We start from the raw sequence: 21441 nt of genomic DNA, 5'->3' as shown, positions 1-21441 counted from the left end.
GAGGGTGTGTGTTTTGGTCCTGATGGGGTGGCTCATAATAGTTATTCTTGAATGGTCAGTCTGCAAGTATTTCCTTCCTTTAGTTTTGTTGTTTCCCCATCCTGTCTTGGGGGGTTATCTGATATACATTCAAGATACAATTAGAATGTACTGGCACTTACCCCACCTCAAGATGTTCTAAGCACATGTGCCTTTTTCCATCTTCAAGAAGTTGTTTTTGTTTTTAAAGTTTTGTTCTCTAAGAGGTTAAATAAGATCCCCAGGCTCCCAAATTTAATAATATATGTACCAGTATTCAAACGTATAGTGATTCTCATGATGATGCTTAATATTTTACTTGAGATACATTTCAAGTTTATAATAGATACCAAATAAGAATTTAAAAAAGAAGAGAGAAGCAGAAATCCCATTCTGATCTTTACTCTAGCTTTCTGACTGCTTGGAAGTGATAACACATGAAATGATGGCTGACCTGGCAGTGTATGTTTTTAATCTCAGTACTTGGGGCAGAAGCAGTTGTGTCTCTGTGAGTTCAAGGCCAGCCAGGACTATAAATTGACTTTCAGGCCATTGAGGAATACACAGTGAGATCCTAGTCCCTTCCATAGATCAACACATCAGTTTGCCTGCAATACCATTTGAAGTTAAGTATATTTATTGCCAGTGTCATTGGGATTTTTCTTTTGAATAAATCATTTAAATTAAAATTTCTCATGCTGTTTATATCAGGTTTGCCTATGGGCATGTTTGTGGAACTTTTTATTTTTTTATTTTTTAACTGATAGAAAAGACCTAGCCCATTGTGGGCAGTGTCATTCCTAGGCAGCTGGGCCTGAGCTTTATAAAGATCAAAAGTGTTTTTATCTTCATTAAGGAAGGATATATGAATTGCGTTTCATCCCCCAATTTTACATATTTTCTAACAAAACTCATAATAGTTTCAACCATAGTAAAATGTTACAACTCCTATAAATCCAGTCATAATTTCCCCATTAAAATTATATGAAAACATTACTTTCGTTTTTCCAAGAGCCCAATTATCAAGACCAGCCTTTTCCAAAATGGTAGCACAGGTGTCTGGGCTCACTGGGGGCTCTTCACTCGATTTGTAGCAGAGAACATAGTACCTGAAAATGATAAAAATGACTGGTTGGTTTGTGCAGTGGTACAACATCTCAGCTGTGGTAGCCACCCAGGAGGTCTGTTAGGTTGAAGGGATGAAATTCCCAGATTTAATGCTTGTCTTCCTTATATATCTTCAGAATGACAGCAAAGTAAGACAGATACAAACTGAGAGACATCTGTAGTTTCCCTCCTGTGGTTGCTCTCCATTGGTTCATATACTTCATATATAGGAAATCGTTTAATACTCATAAGCACATGAAAATAGAATGTTTACGATCTGTGTGTGCAGATCACTAGAAAGTCACATTGAAAGCTTACATAACTTAAATCACATTGAGGATAAATATTTAGAAAATGACAAGATTGGGGTTCAATGTGAATTTGACTTTAAAGTACAGATATTCACTGTGATGGCTAAACTGGCTTGTTAACTTGATATACCTAAGAAGAGAAAAACCTTCTCTAGTTGAAGGCAATTGAAGAAGTGCTTGCATCAGATTTGCATATGCATATGCACATGTCTGTGGGGCATTTCCTCATTGCTAATCCATTTAAGAAGGGCCACTGTGAGTGGTATCATTCCCTAGGCAGGTGGGCCTGGGCTGAATAAGAAAACTAGCTGAATGTGAACCTAGGAACACACTATTAAACAGTACTTCTGTTGGTTCTCCCTTCAAGCTCTTGTCTTGAGTGTCCGCCTTGACTTGTCTCAATGATGGGCTAAAACCTATAGGCTAGAATAAACCTTACTTCTCCAAGTTGTTTTTTTGTCAGGGTTTTATCACAGCAACAGAAAAGAAACTAGAATCTACTATACTATCCTGCCATCAATGAACTGTGCTCAGGAGATTGTGAGCAAAATGATTGTGAATAGATATCACTATGAAGTGGAGCTCCTTTCTCTGGATCTGAGGATAGGGTTCATTTGGGAAAAAACAAAACCAGTAAAACTATGTTACAGTTTAGAGTTCACATATCTTTGATAGCCCATGTGTTAAAGACCTGTTCTGTGGAACATCTTTTGGATGACTGTAGAAATCCTGAGATCCAGTGGGAAGTCTTTGCGTTTTTGGCGATGCACACTTAAAGAGATTTCTGGGACCACCATCCCCTTCCTTTTCCATTTTCCTTTGTTCCCTGGCTTTGATGAAGCACCTTGCTTTGTTTCAACATGTAAGTGTAATGTGCAATTGTAGGCCCAAAGACGTTGAGCCAACAAGTGGACTGTAAGCCTGAACCAACCTTTTATCTTTATTAGTTGGCTATTTCAGGTGGTTCATTATGATTGGTGGAAAGCTGATACATATGCCTAGTGTCTTATGCAAATTAAGATCATATTGGGTACCTTACCTTGTGGGACAGTACACTGTACCAGGAATCTTGCTAAGGTAGAGCAGGTCTGAGACCCTGATACTTGGGTACCCACCCGAGACAGTAGGTGCCTCTCTGCTTCCTGCCAGATTCCTGGCCTGGAACACATGTCCACACTCCCCACCTTGGTCATGTAGCCCAGAATAGTTTTCCAGGCTAATGAGGTTTCTAGAGCCCCAAGGGTTTAGCCAATAAGCTTTCTTTCCCAGACACTTCTCCCTGCAATATGTATTTAATCTCTGGTCCACCCTTAGGAGGTGTATGCACCCATTTTCCATGATGAGCAGTCAATAAATGATATGGGTAAACATTGACTGTCTCTTCCACCGAGAATCACTATGGGGAGCATGGAGGCCTTTGCCTACACAGCCATAGCCTAAGTCTCCCATAGAAGGCCTCTCTGTGCTTCTAGACAACCACAACCAAGCTAAGGACAATTTCCGATGAGCTAAGGCAGAGTTCACATTTCCTGGTCCAGGCTAGTTGCTGTTCAAAGCTTGTGGGCTTCCGAAGGTCCTGGCCCATGGACCCCTCAATCCCATTCCTGACTCTTCTGTACGGCGCCCCAGCAGTAACTGGGTACCTCGGAGCCAGGGAACCCCAACTTTGGCTGCACCACATCTTAGTCTGCATTTTCCCACCCCTAGTGGGATGGTGATCTGTGCTTCCCTAAAATGGCTGCACATAAGATAAGCACCCCACGTTTCGCTTCCCTGAGTGGACTGCAGAACTACATTACCTTAGGGTTGTTTTCTTGTAAAGCAGAAAAGCTTATCTGTAGTCACTGAGAAAAGGTTTGGAGAGTTCTCCATCTGGGGAGGATTAGTCAGTGCCAGAGAGCTATGAAGTCCTACTGAGTAAGCTTCAGGGGGCCTTTCTAGATTATTCTGCCTTCTGAACAGTCTCTGATGAGTTGGGTGACAGCTTTCAAAACAGTGACAGAGAAAAGATTTAGCCTCTTACTTCTGGCACTTCCTGTTGTTTATAACAGAGATTCATTTCCCCTCTACTATATCCATAGCTTTACCTTCTTTCAGATTTATCACATAGAAAGCTGTTATTTTATCATGGGGCTTTGAAACATAAGTAATTCTGTTTATCCCCCCAACACAAGGTTTCTCTGTGTAGCCTTGGCTGCCCTTGAACTCACTCAGAGGTCCCAAGCCTCTGCCTCCTGAGTCCTGGGATTCCAGGCGTGTGTGACACCACTACCCAGCTAACACTCACTTCTTAATTTCTAAAGAAATAATTTGCCTAACGACCAATGCATCACCAACACAATGGATTTAGTTTTCCTTGTGGTCTATACTACAAAACCATAGATATTTTGAAAGCATAAAGCTCATACCTTTTAACCCAAATGATTGTGTCATTTTCTCTCTTGTTACTTCACTAATGCCTACTCTTCCAATCCAACTCAATCCAAATCCACATAGGTTATTGGCACATTGTTTTTAATTGGGACCCCAATAGCTTCCTTTCCATTTCCTTTTCACTTCACTCGCTAGTCCCATGAGGTAAGCAGTTTTGCTTGAATATATAACCTGGTGAGCCATTACAGTGACCTGTATAAACCCTACTTCCTGTCTTCCCTACTAACTGCATCCTCTGGCAGATCTTGGTTTGTGAGTCCTCATCTTGACATTTTAATGTAATGGTCCTTCGCCCTGTAGACTCTTGAATTGTGCATACCAGACTCATGAACTTGTCATTTACTAAATTGCTTGTTAACTTCCCCTGTCTTTGGCTTTGATAATCCTAATCAGATTGCCAATTACTGAAGATAAGACAGTTTTGAAACTGTCTTTACAGTTCTTAGCACAGTAGCTTAGCACACATATATTAGTAATAGTACTGTATTAGTAATACTTAAGGAGAAGGTGGAAAAGACCAATTCGTAGATGATCATTATAATGGTTAGTATATGTTTGGCCCAGGGGAATGTCAGTATTTGGAGGTGTGGCCTTGTTGGAGTAGGTGTGGCCTTGTTGGAGTGGGTGTGTCACTGTGGGCATGAGCTTTAAGACCCACTCCTAGCTACCTGGAAGCCAGTATTCTGCTAGCAGCCCTCAGATGAAGATGTAGAACTCTCAGCATTTCTTGCACCATGCCTGCCTGGACGCCGTCATGCTCCTGCCTCGATGGTAATTAACCTCTGAAACTGTAAGCCAGCCCCAATTAAATGTTGTCCTTTTAAGAGTTGCCTTGGTCATGGTGTCTGTTCACAACAGTAAACCCGTAACTAAGACACTGATTCATTGATTTATTTAGTAATTTACTTAAGAAGTGATTTACTGCTTATTGCCAAGCATGACTCCAGTAGCTGCCAGAAACAGAATGACCTGAAGAGATAACTGAATAGATGAAACAACAGTTGTTACCTTTGGCAACCTGGGGGCAAAAGCTTACACCTGTCATATGCCTTTAGAAACCAAGCTGACTGCCATATATGCTACACTTCTGGGAAAGTCCCACTTAATTGATTGTTCTACTTTGTGGTTTCGTAACATAAAATGTAAACTGGATATGGACTGAAGTCTTTCAGGAGCTATAGGTCCTGGGTTTAGTCCTCTGGTGAATATGTCTCCTCTCTTTCACTCTTGGTGGTGTAAGTGTGCTTACTCAAGAGAGATTCTTGTAACAATATTTATATTAATATTTAAGAAAGGTCTACTTTCTTCATGACATGAAATACATAATAACAAATCAGATTTTAATTTTAACCTCAAAACTCCTTTACATTTAATATTTTTAGGTTATGCACATTCATGGACAGAACTATTTATATACTGACTAAATAAAATTTCAAATATTTTAAGATTTCTCATTTAGGTACATATTTGAGACTGAGCTAAAGAAAATAAAAGTAAATTCAATTCTATTTCTGAACTCTAAAATTTAAATGTATACAGTTGACTTAAACATCTATAAAAACCCTTTAATATAAAATCCAGAATATAAATAATATATATATACATATGTACATATATATATATATCTCATGAAAAAGTGGCAATGTCTTCTTGATTTCAGGGCATTGTAAAAAAACTGCCTTTATCTTCCTTTTTGTATTTTTAAAGAAAAAAAAGCTATGGTGAATGGCTGAAAAAAGAAGAGAATCATCAGAAAGAATTTTCATTACACTGAGTCTTAGACACTCTTATAGGTCGGGTAGGAAGTGTTCCTCCAAAAGGCACAGGTGTTGAAGGTTGATCTGTGCCTGGTGTAGTGGTGTTGTTGAAGGGAACTGGACCACAAGGATACTAACTTGTCAGTGTGAGAGCTGATGGGCTATTAGGAGTCGGGATCTCATTGGAGGAAGTAGCTACTTGAGGCATAGAGGCAGATTCCTGCATCCAAAGGGTGTACTATTCTTGCTCCAACTTCCACCTGCTTTCCGCCAGTATCCCTGTGCTTCCTGGCTGTAAGAACAGCTGCTGCTTTCTTCTACTGCACCTTCCTATCGTAAAGCTTCTACCTTGCTACAGGTCTGAAAGCAATGTAGCCAGCTGACCACTGGGCAAAACCACTGAGCCTGGCAGCCTAGGCAAATGTCTCCTTTATCGAGTGGCTTCTTTCCAGTATTTATCACAGCGACAGACTACCAACAGTTATGTAGGCTATGTAAAAGACAGCATAAAACAACTTTCTTCTCCTTCTCCTTTTCCTCCATCTCCTCCTCTCCTTTTCCTTTTTCTCTTCCTCCTCATTATTTATTATTATTATTTACTCATTATTATTATTGGTGGAGGCATGTAATCAGAATTTGTTGAGCAATCAGAAACAAAGCTTTGTTTTGTTCCCAATCTTCCTTTGCATACTTTAAAAAGGAAGACTGGAGAGTTTTACTGATGGAGAATTCTTTAAACATTAAAATTTCCTGAAATTGCAGAGTATCTAAAACTTGAAATTTCTTTAAATATAATGATGAACAGAAATGACAGGATTGACAAGTATCACAAACATGGGCATCTATAATATTAAATATTTGAAATATTTAACCTTAGCATCACCACTAATGTATTGGTTAAAATACATCTGCTATATAAAAATTTAATTTTACAATAATTTTAAGAGTTAAGAACTCTTTGCACTTAATGGATTCTTTCTTAAATTAGAAAAGATTAAGTTGACATATAAATCTAATTGACTTTCTATATCCACCAAATCTCCATAGACATGACAATATTCAACTTGATCATTATAACCATTCTATCAGACTTAGGAGGTGAGGAAACAGAAATACCATAGGGGCCAGTGTTTCCTAACCCAGCATTGAGTCTGGAGAGCTTTGTTGTGGGAGCAGCCTCTGAGCTGTAGATGCCTTGATTAGCTGCATACTGAGCTCCTACCCTTTAGGTGGGAGTACCCACTTCTAAGGCATGACATTCCCAAATGTCTCCAGATACTGGTAGGTATCTTTTGAGGGGCACCATGTCTCCTACTTCAGAACTGTTGGTGTAGTCCCATCGCTACATAGCAAGAGGTAGCATTGGGCTGAGAACTCAGATCTCTCAGCTCTTCAGTACAGAAACTTAGACCCTTGACCCTCTAGCATCTTTCCCATGCATCTTCTTCCCAGAGCCCACCAGAGTCTCCCAGGCTCAACTAATAATAGCTACATTCTCTTTTTACCACCTGAATAAAATGCTTCCTTTGTAGGCTGCCTAGACTAGTCACTGTTTTATGTTCTACAATCCTCCTGAAGATTTTTAAAAATATACACAGCACAATGGAAACTTAGAGCATCCACACACCTCTTTATAAAGTTAGCAAACAGTATCCGATGTGAGTAACCAAGCCTTCGAATTCTTGCTGTTTCCAAAATCCCGGTGCAGCGCAGCTGTATCAGAACTTTCTCTTTGTCATACTTCCTTGCCTGTCGATCATTATTTGGCTTGATGCAACGGACAAAATGAGGTTGGCCCACCACCATTTTAGATAACAAATCCATCAGGGAGTACTATAACATACAGCAAGAATCAGTTTCATACTGTGATACTTAGAAAGTCTGAGTTTGTAGGTCTTCATTTTTATTATAAGGTTACAGTTTTAAAAAATTAATGTTACAAATGGCTAGTCACAGCCTAGTGGAAAAAGATCTGAAATAATGAAGATAACTCCTCCAAATGTTACAGATTCAGTGATAAATATATAGAGGCAATAACCAGGAGGTTGCCTACAAACTCTTAAAGTAGCACTAATTAAGTTATAAATGTATTTACTTACTTTTACATACTTTCTAAGTAATTATATCCTATCAACCAAACATACCAAATTACAATATCAAGACACACAATTTGGATAATTTACTTTATATGCTAATTTCCTTGTCCTACTCTGTCTTTGTAGAAAGTATAAGGAGCAAACACTTTAATTTCTGTTGGAATTGTCTAGTTTAAAATTAGGGCAGAGAAGTTAGTTTCATATATAGGACACATATAAAAATAATCAAAATGATATGCATTTAACAATTACACCGTGTTATAGTTTATTATCAAATTGATTTGGGGAGAATATTTTACTAATATAGATATTAAAACTATTTTCTGTACCAATGCTTTATTAAAATAGTAACCAATTAAGGATAACCTATTAGGATTAACCGTGTCCATTAAAAGTGGAACCTCAGCAAAGTAATCATCTCTAAGACTAGGATCAGGATCAGAACTTCCCAGCAAGAGAGAGAAGAGACACAGCATGGTGGACCGGGTTTTAGTGTTAGAAACACACATATCTAGTCCTAGCACCAGTGCAACCCAGATACTGAAGTTAGACAAATCTGCTGCACTGGCATACTTTCCTAGGGGACCAGCTCAGATGTCACCCTCCCAACCAGTTGCATCTGCAGGTCAGAAGTCCTCTCATTATATTATCTGTGAGTCATCCTTCCTTTCTTCCAGGCACTGGGATCCAAAGGTGACAAGGGCTGCTGGCTTTCTGAGCAATTTAGGCACCTGGACTTTCTTAGGACTAAGGCACAGTCACCCTTGTTCCATTCCAGTCAGCAGAATAAAAAAAATAGCTCGAGAACATATTACAGACTGCATGGAATTCTCCTCTGTCAATTTTTACTTCAGCCCGATGATGAAAATGATCTCATGCCCTGATCCGATTTAACATACACACGGTGTTTTATGTTAACCACAGTGGTATGATAATGGTGTGGACAAATAACTTAAAAAAATAAACTAGTCTGCCTGTAAGTGTGTTTAGTGGTTTGCATGTGCTTCCTTGACGACATAACGGCACTTATTAGGAGTGGACATAGGCTGTAAGTGTGTAAGTGTGCTAAGCAATATTCAAGGAGGATTTGATGGTGTCTGCTATAGACTTAGGGCTGGGAGAGCATACATATTCTCATATACACGAGTATTCAGACAGCTTAGAAAGTGGCTCATGACTCCATTACAGAAATGCCTAGGTTCACTAGACACCAATAGTATGTTCAATTTGATTGCATCTCCATCTTCCATAGTAAGTGACATTACTAGTGATTAGGTGGCATTTTCTCCACCATTCTGGTTGGCTGGTTCAGAAGAGATAAGTGATGCTGGAACTAAACTGAGAGTGGTTACCTCAGGTGCTTTAACACAGGGAGAAGAGTGCTTCCTTCCTTTTCTTTCTCCCATAAAGTCCAAGAAAGGTCACCTTGCTCTTAAGCCCTGGTGTGCTCCTATGTCTGGTGATTTCTTCCTTGCCCCACTCCTATAATGGGCTCTCTCCTCCTGCTCAAGGTATTGGTTTGTGTATGTGAAAGGAAATATGGACCGGAGAGCCATGCTCGATCTTGCCCCATCTGTCCATCTCAAAACCGTTCAAGGGCATTGAATTAAAAATCCTCCTTTTAAAAAATTTATATTTATTCTAGTTGGAATTCATTTGCATGCACAGACACATCTATCTACCTTCTATCTGTCTATCTGTCTATCTATCATCTATCCATCCACCCATGCATCCACCCACCCACCGATCCATCTATCTATCTATCTATCTATCTATCTATCTATCTATCTATCTATCTATCTATCTATCTATCTATCTCTCAAGATAGGGATATCACTATGTAGCCCAAGCTGTCCTCCATCCTCCACCTTACAGAGATTTGTCATCCCCTGCCTCCTGAGTGTTGGGATTAATGGTATGCACCGTTCTCTCTCTCTCTCTCTCTCTCTCTCTCTCTCTCTCTCTCTCTCTCTCTCTCTGTCTCTCTCTCTCTCTCTGTCTCTCTCTCTCTCTGTTTCAAACAGGGTCCTGGAACTTGCTGCGTAGACCAGGCTGGCTTTGACCTTAACAGAGATCTGCCAGCCTCTGCTGAGATTAAAAGCAAGCGCCACCATACCCAATTCATAAGGAAAAACTAATGAAATTGTAGAATTCCATTACAATTTCCCTGGGGTTCACTACATCACAGGAGACATATCAAAATAAACCAATCCACAAATGAAACTATGTGATAAGATATCCTGTATTCATTGCAGTTAATGGGTACAACAAACATTGCATTTTGCTAGTTATACTTTTTTTTATATCTAACTCATTTAGAATGAACAGTAACCTTAAATACAACGTATCATAGTTTAACATCTTACTCTAAAGTATGATGAGACCGTTTGCGTTTTCACATTGGTGGTTTCATAGGCATGGCGCGTGACGTCTCTAGTTTCACTCTAAGGAGACCAAAGGAGACAGTGAGGCCTTACCATCTTCTGCACATTGTGATCTACAAGAACTTTGTGGTATTTTCCATCATCTTAGTCTAAATTCACACATTCACACATGTTATTGCTATTTGTACTTTAAGAACTGCTGGGTTAGCCTCATTGGTATGTAGACTGGTTCTGTGCAGAAACATGAAGGTTTCTGACCTTGGCCACATGCACATTTTTATTTGGCGATTTTTTAACATTTGAAGATTAAGAAAAGCTAGGAATATGTAACAAAGGCATGGTGTTTTAGGAGCAGTCAGTAGAACAATCATAATGTACACATCTGCTAATAGAGAAGAAAAAGCAAAGGGACAAAGAGAGCGGTTTGCTTTCAGGGGCACAGAAGCATCACCAAAGGGAGGCATAGATGGGCAGCCCGGGAGGTACATGATCTTACCTTGTTCAGGTTTGTAGATTTTTCTGAATTTTGCATCTGATAGTTTACTATATTTTTAGTTTTAGACAGTGGCAAATTACCTATGGGAATGTAGATAACATTAATTTGTCTTTTAGAATCCTTAGCGGCTGGACAATTTTCCACTTATTTAAAGTATTCTGAACATGTTAAGACCCAGAAGCTTGGTTACTTATTTATTCAAATAAGGATAAAGGGAATTACATGAAAAATAATTTTATCTGTTTTGTTTTTCCAGACAGGCTTTCTCTGTGTAGCCGTGACTATCCTGGACCTCACATTGTAGACCAGGCTGGCTTCAACTTCTCAGAGATCTACCTGCCTCTACCTCATGAATGCTAGAATGAAAGGCACATGCCCCTGCAGACAGGCTATAATGAGTCTTTTCCTGTTTTTGCTTTTGTTTCCTCCTCCTCTCCCTCTTCCTCTCTTCCCTCCTCCCCTTCCTGTTCCTCTTCCTCTTGCTCTTCATCTTTTTTGAGAAGATCCTGCTATGTAGTCCAGAATGACCTTATACTCCTGCTTCAGTCTCTTGATTTCTAGTGGCACAGACATGTACTACCACACTCAACTACCACACACCCCAAATTCAGAAAAAGAAAGAAAAACCCAACCTCCTCATGATCTAATGGGAAAGATAGAGGTCACTGACAGCTTTCCTCTCAATTATGAGAAGAGACGGGCAGATTATGATGAAAGATGAACTTACTTTGCATTCAAGGTGTGTGTGTGTGTGTGTGTGTGTGTGTGTGCACGCATGTGCATGTGTGCGTGTTTGTACTTGTGTGTGTGATAGGTAGCTTCTGAGTTTTTTTTCTAATTCAAGCTGGGCTTCACAGTGAGCTCTAAAGTCACATGAAGTGCTTTTAGCAAATCAAATGTGAGTGAAGTCAATATGAACTTTCAGTCTTAACCTTCAGGTGTGTGCTCTGTACCATTCAAGGCAGTGAAGCAATGAAGGTTGTAAAAGTCAGCAAATTGAATCACAGCCATCGTTCTTACTTGGGGTGCTATTCTACCAATATTCTGTAGTTTCAATACTTAAATAAGGCTTAATTACTTAAGTATTTAAGTAAAATATGACCATGCAGATGACATGCAAAGGGTCCAGAACAAGACGTTTCCGTACATGTTTGAGGATATGGAAGGAATTCAAGGGAGGGAGAATAATGTTTTCAACAAATGGTGTTTAGACAGTCACAGAAGGGTTGGGGAGGGGAGGAGAGATCGCAGGGGCTATGAAGGAGATCATGTGTATGATCAATAAACTCTCTATTAGTTATGGGGATGTATATATAGGGTCTTTACATATGCAAAAACATCCAATTTCATTGGCTAAATATATCAGTTATACATCAATAAAACTACTAAAAAGTTTATAGAAGTGTTTTAAACTACAATGTGAAAAGCTTGAACCAGGTATTTCCCACAATTAATAAAAGTGAGAATGAATAAGGAGAGGAGTAAGGGGCAGGATGACATGAATTTAATAAATAGAGATCTTGCCAACACCACGGGCCATCTCTAGCTCTCTGTTCCAGAAAACAGCAAGCTTTCTTTTGTGGAGAGCGAACTCTTCTGTATTTTCTGGTGAGGTTGTTATATACTTTTCTTTATAAAAACCTTGCTTCTTTATATTACTTTTTTGCCTCTCTTAGGTTAGGAATAAGTGGATATTTGTGAATTGAAAAATAAACACACACAGAATATTGAGGACGATGGTCACAAATAAATCACATCAATAGAAGCTACTGTATGGGGCTTAGAGGAACTTTTCCGAACATCAACTGTCTTACCTGTTTTGGTCAGAGGGTGGTTGACAAGCTGCCGAATTACACTGTTTTCTGATGACCTCAAAAGCAACACAATATCAGTTGGGAGAGTGTCTCTGTTTTTAGCCAAGAACCCACTAGCACTATAGAGGACCTGTTGATACACAGTGTTATGGTGATTATTACAACCGGTCACTGTCATTCTCAACGCTTTATGAGAGCTCAGTCCTTACTGAGCAACAGACACACAAGATTCTGTGTGCAATTCCTTACCATTTGGTCAGAAGTGTTGTGAATCTGGTATGGTCCTTTTCTTTATTTGGAGGAATGGGAAGATTAGAACCTTCCCCATTTCCCTGAGGACTGGTCCAGCTCTACTGACTTCAACATGAAAGGTCTTACCTAACTTGGAGACTGTATGTTTTAGGGGTATGTTTCTGGCACTTCTAAATAATTTTAAGACTTTAAAATTATGAACACATTCCAAAGATTTCTGATGAATAGCCAAAATGTGTAGTTATGGATTGAATCATGTTAATCAGAACTTGTGTTAAAGATGTCTATAGTAGTCACAGAGAGAATAGTCTATATGATGATTGGGTGAATTGACATCTGTCTACAAGCCAGGAGAAGAGGCTTCATTAGGCAACAACCTGCTCAGGGTAACTTGGACTCACAGTTTCAGTTTCTAGAATAACAACAGTAAATTTCTCCTTTTTTGGGCATTCAGCCAGTACTCTGGTTATAAACCAAGAAGGGTGACCAAAATGCAGATGCTTCATTCCTTCTTTAAAAGGGGAACAAAAATATCCATAGGAGGGGATAGGGAGGCAAAGTTTGGAGCAGAGACCGAAGGAAAGGCCATTCAGAGCCTGCCCCATATGTGATCCATATGTATATAGCCACCAAAACTAGATAAGATGGATGAAGCAAAGAAGTGCATGCTGACAGGAACTGGATATAGATCTCTCCTGAGAGACACAGCCAGAACATGTCAAATACAGAGGTGAATGCCAGCAACAAACCACTGAACTGAGAATGGGACCCCCATTGGAGGAATTAGAGAAAGGACTGAAGGAACTGAAGGGGCTTGCAACCCCATAAGAACAACAATGCCAACCAACCAGAACTTTCAGAGACTAAACCACTACCCAAAGACTATACATGGGTTCCAACTTCATATGTAGCAGTGAATGCTTTGTTGGGGCACCAGTGGAAGGGGAAGTCCTTGGTCTTGCCAAGGTTGGACTCCCAGTGTAGGGGATTGTTGGGGGGGGTGTTAATGGGGGGTGGATGGGGAGGGGAGCACCTATATAGAAGGTGAGGGAGAGGGGTTAGAGGACTGATGGACAGGAAATTAAGAAAGGGAATAACATTTGAAATGTAAATAAGAAATACCCAATTTAATAAAAATGGAAGAAAAAAGTGATCGGATAAAATGATCATAGGCAACTCTTCATTGGCTGTCAAAGCAGCCTTGATTTGGTAAGGCAAACACTAAGAATCAGGGAGGGTTATAATGAAAATACCTTAAGATGTATATTTCTTAAAAAAAAAGATAGGTGTATATATGTTTTGCCCACATGTATGTCCATGCACCATTTTGCATAGTGCCTACCAATGCCAGAAGAGGGCATCACATCCTCTGGAATTGTAGTTACAGACCGTTCTTAGCTGCCATGTTGGTGCTGGGAACCAAGCCCTTTGGTCCTTGGGAAGAGCAGCCAATGTTCTTAAGCACCGAGCCATCTCTCCGCTCCTCAACTTAAGTGATATATTGTTAATGACAGAGGTCACTGGGACATTCTTTGGCCCATGGAAGTGGCCAAATGAATGAAAATATCGACCTTCTCAATTAGTTTATTTGTCAATTATTTCTTGTATCATGCATTCTTTCTTGATTTTAATCTTCATACCTCAACAATTATGGCACAGCTCTGAGGAGATGGCCCATTATTCTCCATGGAGGAGAAAGTGTTACCTGGGTATAAGACAATATACCTGAGGTTTGACAGATGTGCAGCTGTGTTACAATAAATGTATGAATGCCTCGCTAAAGTCATGACCATCCATTAGTCAGCTGCATACATCTGAGGCAGCACTACTAGCTGACTACTTCTCTTTGTTCTCTCTCTCTCTCTCTCTCTCTCTCTCTCTCTCTCTCTCTCCCTTTCTCATTTAGAGCATTGGCTGGAAGTGTTCAGATGAGGAGAGAGGCAGGGGGAGGGAGGAAGAGAGAGGGAGGGAGAGGAAAGAAAAGGGAAGAGACTATAAAAGAAAGTGAGAAAGAGAGAGGAGAAGAGGGGCAGAGAGAGGGGGGAGGGAGAGAGAGAGAGATGGAGAGACAGAGAGACAGAGAGAGACAAGGAGACTGCCCCCGCACCATTCTTGGACAAAAGGTAAGAGACAGGTCTGGAAAATGACCCAAACTACTGTGTAAAAGAGTAAAATTTAGTTAACCACTGCCAGCTAGTCATTGCCATCAGACTGAATGATCAGGAAGATACAGGCTGATAGGAGAATTAGGACCAGATAGAGGCAGGATATTAGGGATATGGTCACCTCATTAGAAATATCTCCCAATAGTTTGGGGTCAGCTCCTCCGACACTATTGGTAGAATGGTAGACAGACAGTCACAATTCTTGCAAGTTCTTACTTTTCCTGCATAGTGGTGAATGCCAAAACTGAGCTCCATCCTTTTGGGTCTCCAGAAGTATTGTGATTTCAGGTTATCTTCAAATTTTTCTGTGGAAGAAAATTAAACTCTGATATTAGGCACACAGGAAATCCTCAAGTAAAATTGATGGTCAGAAGTTATTTTTCCCACACAATGCATGATGAACAGAGAAACTTTAATAAAGCAATTCATGAATATTTAGAATATTAATGATAAAGCAAAATTCTCAAGCAAATGTTTGCCACTGCTTCACGGTTTAGAGCAGGTATCAGATGTCAGGATGGGTCAGTCATCTGGAAAATAGGTATAGGTGCAGGGTATTTACCCTCATCCTGTGATCCTGTGATTGCAACACTTGGTAGGGCTGGAAAGAAGCCATGAATTCAGTAGCTCCAGGTACTGATGATGCTTTCAGTGTGAAAGCCATACTGTGATGCCAGGCTCTGACCCCAAAGCCCTAGGGGCTTGTCTTTCCTATCTATTTGATTGGGTTCATAAATGTAGGGGGTAGTTCTGAGGCTTTGTTCAGGAATCTGTTTACCGATCCTGAAGGTCCTTGCTTTCTGTTGGTTCTTGATCTATCAATAAAGTTGCCAATAGCCAATGACTGAGCATGGAGCATAGATAGGACTGGGAGAGAGAGAAGGGGATAAAACTGGGAGAGCAGTAATGGAGGAGATAAAACCAACCAGCCATGTGAGTTTCAGGGAAGTGGCCAGACTCCTGGACTGGTCCTGGGATATCAGGAGAAGATTTAGGAGGGTCTAGCCATTGAGTTAGCTAAGGCATTTTGAGAATAACTGGTGTGTGTGTGTGTGTGTGTGTGTGTGTGTGTGTGTGTGTGTGTGTGTGTGTGTTCTATTCAGAGATCTGAGATAGCTCCTGGGTGTGTGCACTCATGCTACCAGCCAGGAACACAAAGTAGTAAAGACAAAACTACACATACACAGAAAGGCACAATGGGCTCATAAAGGCAGAATTTTAACACATCCAAGCAGTTGCTGTGAAATTATTTTCCCCATGACACTGAGATATTTTTTTCTGTCTGATGTACAAGGAACAAAGCAACCATCATGTCAGGAGAAAGCAATACCACATTTCCCAAAAGTAAGTACGGAAGAAATGAATCTACACTTTCTTTAAGTACTTGCATATATGTTATGACTATTCTCACATGCATGGAATAAGGTGTTCCACATTAAAATGACCTCTTTTCTTTTCTATTATAAGTTGGACATTTTCACTTTAAGTACTTTCATTTTGATAGTGTCTCATGTCTCCCTTGCTATGTAGACAAGGATAACCTTGAACTTCAGACCCTTTAGCCTCCATATCCTGAATGCTGGGATTCGAAGCAAGCACCACTGAACCCAGTTTGCAAAGCATGAGCCATCAAATGCAGAGCTTTGTATACGCTGGTGTGATATTTAACCTCGATTGTCACTTTGATGGGATCTGGAATCAGCTGAGAGGCCTGTGGGCGAGAATATTTCCTGGAAGGAAACCCTCCCTTAGAGTGTGTAGGGCTCTCTGGCTGTGGCCCAGACATAAAAAGGTCTGAAGGAGAAGCAAGATGTCTGCTTGTCTTCTTTCACCTCTGGCTCTTGAGCTCACTTCTTCCTTTGGCGTTGCTGCTATCCTCCTCTGGGACATCAGAGCAGCTTCTTTGGCCTTCTAACATGGGCAGGAGGTAAGTAGCCCTCTGGGAATCCTACAGGGGCTTTAGTGCTAGACTAGGGCTGCTGAGGTATCTAGCCTTGTGGACAGAACAGTTAGCAGTCCTCAGCCTCTCTAGCATATAGACAGCCGCTGTTGAACTATTCATGCCATGCCATGCCAGCCAATCTAAACACCTTCCTTTTGTGATGTGCATTCACCCCATAGGTTCTCTTCCTCTAGAGAACTCTCTGTACACTAAGCAAGTGCACTTTTTACCAGCTGAGTTGTGTCCCCACCCTGGGACATTTTTCTATGGTTGTGATAGTCTCACTTTATCACTAACATCCCAAATCTGCATAAATTAGGTATATTGATATAAAATTTTACTTTTTTGTGGGGGCTGGTGAGATGGTTCAGTGGGTAAAGTACAGAGGACCTGAGGTCTGCTGCCTAGAGCCCTCTTGTACCTGTAACCTCAACACTCTGAACAAAGGTGGAAACAGGCAGAAACAGAAGCTTGCTGGTCAGCAAGGATATCTGAAACAGTAGGCTCAGGTTCAGTGAGACATCCTGCCCTCCAAATGAGGCAGATTGTGGTAGAAGAATGCATCTGAAGTTGACTTCTGGCTTCATTCTCACATGTACACACACACACACACACACACACACACAAACACACACACACAAATACACACACAGACACACACACACACACTTACACATGCACATGCACACAAACATCTACACACACAAACACATTTACACATGCACACACATAGACACACTCTCTCTTACACACACACTTACACGTGCATAGACACACACACAAACATACACACAGACACACACACACTTACACATGCACAAATACACATGGACAAATACACACAAAAACACACAGACACACACATTTACACATGCACAAACACACACAGACACACACACATTTACACACACACAAACACACACAGACACACAGACACACAGACACACAGACACACAGACACACAGACAAACACTTACACATGCACAAACACACACAAACATACACATAGACACACACACTTATACAAACACAAATACACACACAAACACACACACTTATACAAACACAAATACACACACAAACACACACACAGATACACATACACACAGACACACATTTACACATGCACAAACACACACAGACACACAGACACACATTTACACATGCACAACACACACACACACACACACACATACAAATAAAATTTTTGCTCATGGCACTGATTTTATCTTTCCGTTTACTATTTCTTTTACCATTCCCGAGCTACCTCTCTGTTCTTCCCATCAACTTCTAACTTGGGGTTGGATAATTTTTATGGTTTATAATGATTTATAATCCAAGATCCAGCATTTGGGTTTCTACCACAAGGGAAGCAGACATCCGATCTCCAATGTTGTTTAATTCCCCCACTAAGAATTTTACCCTATTATAAACACTTACTGGTCAAGGTCCAAAATCAGTTCTTGGAAACCAGTTACTTCAGGCATTGTGACAGCGGTTTTCTCCTAAATAATTTAAGATAAAATCATTGCAGCTTTTCTGGTGCCCCCATAATGCCATATAGTCACTTCAGGCTGAACACTCACCTACAAGAGTCTGGTCAGTGGCCTTGGGAAACCTGCTTTCCTCATCAAGCAGAAACAATAAGCCCATGGGCTTCTGTAGAAACATGTCTAAGAGAGGGCGGTTGTCTTCGTATTCAATAACTCTAGCATCTACATCTTCATTTAGGTATTCATTCTGTAATAGGTTCAAACAGAAAAAAAATCACTCAAAACTGTGAATAATGTATAGGTGGATAGGAATTGACAGGGTTTCTACTTTACATATATTATAATGAATTGCTCTCTTTGGCATTACCTTAAATGGAGTATGTCATTTTGTTTCTCCCTTTGCACAGCTTCTAGCTTATTAAAATCAGCACCAATCATAATCAGGAGACTAGCCAAAGGGTTGCCAATCTCTCAAAATTACAGAGGACCAGATCAATGGAATGTGGAATGGCTGTGTCCCAGAATTTGTGGAGCAGGATTGAAACCGATCTCATTGTTCCCATTATCTCTGTCAAGAAACCTCACATAATGTCTAACCATGATTTTAGATTCTGACATTGCTAACAGTAGCAATGGGAACAATGTATAGGTTCAGAATCAAGGACACCCATGTCCACATCTCGGCAGCTTCATAATTCATTAGAATTTCCTAACTCTCTAAGTGTTTTCCTTTTCAACCATTTAACCAACTCATAAGATAAAAATATCTGGTATACTGATAATAATTTGTGAGTATATAATAAGATGTGTGAAATATAACCACACATAATCAGGAGCCACTGACCATGAGTGCAGAACATGGTGTGGTGGCTTGAATATTCTCACTCCAACATATATATTTAAAATAAGACAGAACTTACATCCTAAAGAGGTGAAAAAAAAACCCACTCAAAAATAGTTTGCCCAACATTAAATGAAAAACATTTTCTTGAAGCTTTACAACTCTTATTTTTGAAGGTAACCTTGGGGGAAATCTGTAAACCTAGAATTATTTTACTGTTAGACACATTATGCTGACAGCCTATAATAGCTTAAATCACAGCTGCAAAGTTTAAAAGAGTTTCCCATGCTTTATATAGAAAGTGCATGAGGTTACATTCTTAACTGATGCAACTGTCATTTCTATTTGTTGGTGTCAAAATCCACTGCACACTTTTGTGGCAGATCTCGGAGTGCAGAGAAGAGTAAGCTGAGAGACAATGGCTTCCTTTGAGTACTTTTGTTATTATGGACTCCAGATAAACCATAGAGAAAAAAGATACTATTATTTTATTCAGGGTTTATAAAGGATGTATTGTAAAACACACACACATAAAACAACACACTGAATCTTATAGGAAAGATTATGGGAAAATGCTCAACCATTTTTAAGCATATGTGGACACAATGCTCATCATCCTTAGTCAGTTCCTGGTTCTATCCAGCACATCAAAAACACATTTAAAGATGATAGTGGGAACAGTGGGAACTGAATACAGCTGAAGTGTTGAGAATATGGATGCCCTCCACTGCTTGTACTGTCTAAATTCCCGTTAGAAAGTGGGGAGGTGCTTTCTAAGGCTCAGAGACCATAGTGGGAGAGAGGGAGGAAAGACTGCAGGAGCCAGACATCAGGGAGGATGGGAGTGAGACAGTGTCTTCTCTTCTGGACAAGACAGGGCCACTGCACTTAAGAATTCAGAACAGCCATGTTTGTCTGCACAAGACTTGCATGAAATTAAGCCAGTTAACATTTTAGCAGGGGAGAAGGAAGAGCTTATAAGCCTCAACCACTGACTGAAGAGCTAGCAACAGTTGACTGCTTCTGAGAGAGAACAAGTAGATCAGCTCCTGGTAGATCAACTAAGTTGCACATTCTCCTATACAAAGTATATGGACAGCACAAATTGGAATTCATTAGGAGCACACACACACACACACACACACACACACACACACACACACACCACAAAGTTGGGAGGAGGTAAGGACATAGGGGTGGAGGACTTAGGAGGAATGGGGCTTGGAAATAAGAACAAAACACATAGTATGACATTCTCAAAGATACAATAAAAACGTTAAAAACAGATAGAGGTGGAAAATCATTTAACTACATATTAAAAGGCAAGGGAAATCAGAAGGCTTGAAGGTTCTTCAAGCTATGGTTCTCACTGCAATTTGAGTGTGAGTGGGTAAGAGCCCATATGAGATGCATCTGTGCGGCCGTGGCCCAATGGAACTTAAATACGTCATGCTTACATCATCATCTCCACAGGGCAGATGAAGGGTAATTCCACTGAACCCTTGGATTCACACAGTAGTGTGAGAGAATGGTTCCATGTTCTGATAGAGGCTTTGGAATGGCTTCTCAGTGTCAATTTAAACGTACCTTCCTTAACACAGGTTAGTAACGAAGTAAAGAACACTCATTTTCACTTTGGTCTCACCTCCTCTGATAGAACATCCCTTGATTTCTCAGACTAACCTAACAAATTCCGTTGCCCAACTGGTCATTCTTTGTGCATCCTACCATACTTTAAATTATTTTTATAGTATTCATAGTGTGTGTATTTATTACTTTCCATGTCTCTCATGTAATGAAAATTCCACAAAAAAGAAATTTTCTATTATTTCCCTCTGTATCTAGAAGGAATCTGACACATTACACATCACATGTATGTGAACGGGAGTTCACATGAGCTGCACTCTTATGTTCAGGCACTAACATGCAGTAGATTGTATTTAAAGAAAGGATTTTAAGGAGGCAATTTGTAAAGAGGTTCCTAAGTGTGGGGCCCTAGATCAGTATGACTGCTGTACTTCTAAGGAAACTAACAGACATCTTGAGTCCCATGCACAGAAGAGACCCCTGTGAGGACACATGGACATGATGGGTATTGTGACTATAGAGATGCCCTGGCAGAAGCCAAACCACCAATGCTTTTATCCCAGACATTCAGCCTCTAGAGCAATGAGAGAACTAACTTCTGTTGGTTCAACAAACTTTCTTAAGGTCCATAGTAATTTATTACAGCAGCCTCAGCAAACTAGCACAATGACCTTTCTGGATTCTTTCTACCTTTAAGAATTGTTTTGAAAAAAATCAGTTTTCCACAAGTGACAGCTCACACTGG

The 21441-nt window shown here is 40.2% G+C and overlaps 2 protein-coding genes across 3 annotated transcripts in view; one reads left to right on the top strand and one right to left on the bottom strand.

Annotated features, from left to right (window-relative positions):
* Positions 1 to 21441, top strand: part of Rps8l1 (ribosomal protein S8 like 1) — a 995681-nt gene that overhangs the window by 36611 nt on the left and 937629 nt on the right. The gene's annotated exons all lie outside the window — the stretch shown is intronic.
* Myo3a (myosin IIIA) overlaps positions 1 to 21441 on the bottom strand; it is a 216088-nt gene that overhangs the window by 41002 nt on the left and 153645 nt on the right. For both annotated transcript variants that reach the window (NM_001419731.1, XM_063276705.1), the window contains 7 exons: positions 18362 to 18515; positions 15050 to 15138; positions 12417 to 12546; positions 10603 to 10682; positions 10089 to 10166; positions 7254 to 7459; positions 1016 to 1127 (listed from right to left, as the gene is read on the bottom strand). In NM_001419731.1, the coding sequence (NP_001406660.1) occupies positions 1016 to 1127; positions 7254 to 7459; positions 10089 to 10166; positions 10603 to 10682; positions 12417 to 12546; positions 15050 to 15138; positions 18362 to 18515 (849 nt within the window). The remainder of the gene's footprint in view (positions 1 to 1015; positions 1128 to 7253; positions 7460 to 10088; positions 10167 to 10602; positions 10683 to 12416; positions 12547 to 15049; positions 15139 to 18361; positions 18516 to 21441) is intronic.

The sequence above is a fragment of the Rattus norvegicus genome, chromosome 17, assembly GCF_036323735.1.
Source record: "Rattus norvegicus strain BN/NHsdMcwi chromosome 17, GRCr8, whole genome shotgun sequence".
Taxonomy (NCBI): Eukaryota; Metazoa; Chordata; class Mammalia; order Rodentia; family Muridae; genus Rattus; species Rattus norvegicus.
Note: the sequence above shows the minus strand (reverse complement) of the source record. Positions and strands in the feature narration are given on the sequence as shown.